This window comes from Durio zibethinus, chromosome 6 (assembly GCF_047325235.1).
Source record: "Durio zibethinus cultivar Kanyao isolate XHJ-2024 chromosome 6, ASM4732523v1, whole genome shotgun sequence".
In the NCBI taxonomy this organism is placed as follows: domain Eukaryota; kingdom Viridiplantae; phylum Streptophyta; class Magnoliopsida; order Malvales; family Malvaceae; genus Durio; species Durio zibethinus.
This window is the reverse complement of record NC_143167.1, coordinates 24,902,724-24,904,424: the sequence shown is the minus strand read 5'-3', so window position 1 is coordinate 24,904,424 and position 1,701 is coordinate 24,902,724. Positions and strand designations below refer to the sequence as shown.

The 1,701-nt window shown below is 37.4% G+C and overlaps 1 protein-coding gene across 1 annotated transcript; it reads left to right on the top strand.

The window, feature by feature from the left end:
- The first annotated feature begins 617 nt into the window (after positions 1-617).
- On the top strand, positions 618-1,454 carry LOC111285283 (protein GLUTAMINE DUMPER 2-like). The gene has a single exon (XM_022874643.2). It carries the CDS (start codon positions 724-726, stop codon positions 1,237-1,239), a length of 516 nt encoding a protein of 171 aa, XP_022730378.1. The 5' UTR covers positions 618-723; the 3' UTR covers positions 1,240-1,454.
- Positions 1,455-1,701: the final 247 nt, after the last annotated feature.

Below are 1,701 nucleotides of genomic sequence, written 5' to 3'. Positions count from 1 at the left end.
CCTTTTTGAAAAATCCACTAAACAAGCTCGAAGCCAAATCCTACTCAAATCTAATTTGATTCTAAGAGTGAACAATTTGCACATCGCTCTAACCTTTAAACAAAAGGACTCAAATCAAAATGAGCTTAAACCAAATTTGAATCATAAATTAACTATCATATATATAATATATTCAATTCATAATTATTTGAATTTAAAATTGTATGATGTAAAGTTTATGTTAGATTCGTGCAACTGCTATCAATTAAATTAAAAATAGTTTACTTACCTACTATTAATCTTTTAATATTATCAAATTAAATGGCGATGAAACCATGCTTTTACGTATAAAAATTGTGAAACTAATTGACTGTCACTAAAATTTTTAAAGGTGCAATCCACGTATGAATGATAAGGAAGACCAAGGTTTAGCTGTTTCTCAGCTCAAAAATTTCTATCATACAAACAGTCAATACTTTTTAGGATGTGTTTTCTTTGGAAATTCCCCAAGAACTCTGATGGAGCCCACATTGTGGCCCCTTCAATATGAGTGCAAAAAATGACGCCATAGATCACCTAAAACCTAAACAAATTACCCACACATTCTAAAACCACCCTTCTTCCTTCTATAAATACCTTTGCAACCACTCCCCACCGCTCACTGAAACAACGATCTTTGCTTTTCGTTTTCTTTTTCCCTTTCTATAAATTTTGCTTCAAGCTTCGAACTGAAAGCAAACAAAAATGGCGGCAGGAGAGCCATTCGATGATACGACAAAAACTCCTTCTGGAGTCACAACGACTCCACACTCACCATGGCATTCACCGGTTCCGTACTTGTTCGGTGGATTGGCTGCCATGCTTGGTCTCATAGCTTTTGCGCTTCTCATCCTAGCTTGTTCTTATTGGAAACTGTCACGCTACCTTGACAACGGTGAGGGAGGGGAAGGAGAGAGAGACTTGGAAGCAGGAGAAGGTAAAGGAGATGAGACCCAGAAAGGAGGGGCCCCTGTTATGGACCAAAAGTTTCTTGTGATAATGGCTGGAGAAGTAAAGCCAACGTTCTTGGCCACTCCCATTTCTTCTAGCAGGTCTTCTTCTTTTGGCGACAAGAGTGATAAAAGCTGTTGCTGTGAAAAGGATGAGAAATTGGAGGAGGAAGGAGAGAAGCAGGGGAGTGGTGTTGTTGGCGATGATGTGGTGCAGAGTGGGACCACGGGGACTTATCAATCCTTAAGTCAGGAGAGTCAGAACCATTGATTTTTCATTTTTTTAGGAAATGAATTTTCCCGGTGATCTCCTTAGGTGGATGTTGGGTTTTTCTAGGTGGGTTCCGTTTCGTAAAAGAGAGCTCAAGGTTATGCTTTAGGCCCTTTTCTTAGGTGGGGGGCTGTCGGTCTGTATATCAGCTTTCATGTTTGATTGGTGTGAGCTTTGCTTTCTGTAGCTTATAAATTCCTTTTCCCCTTGTTTTACTCCTACCTTTTCTTTTTCTTTTTTTTTTTTAATCTATCTTTTCTATGGGGTCTCTTCTCTATTTTACAATTCGGGAAATGTAGATTTTTACTGAGATTAAATGGAAAGAAGAATTTATAGTTCATTGGCAGGATCTTTCCAGAAAGGTTTTTGTTAAGTTTAATTTGTCACATTAATTCACTAAATCTAATCTTGTATATATGAACAAAGTATAATTTCTACTAGCACTAGCATAGATTTTTTTTG

Excerpts from the sequence above, each read along its gene's own strand:
- LOC111285283 (XM_022874643.2), top strand. The coding sequence starts at position 724 with ATGGCGGCAGGAGAGCCATTCGATGATACGACAAAAACTCCTTCTGGA.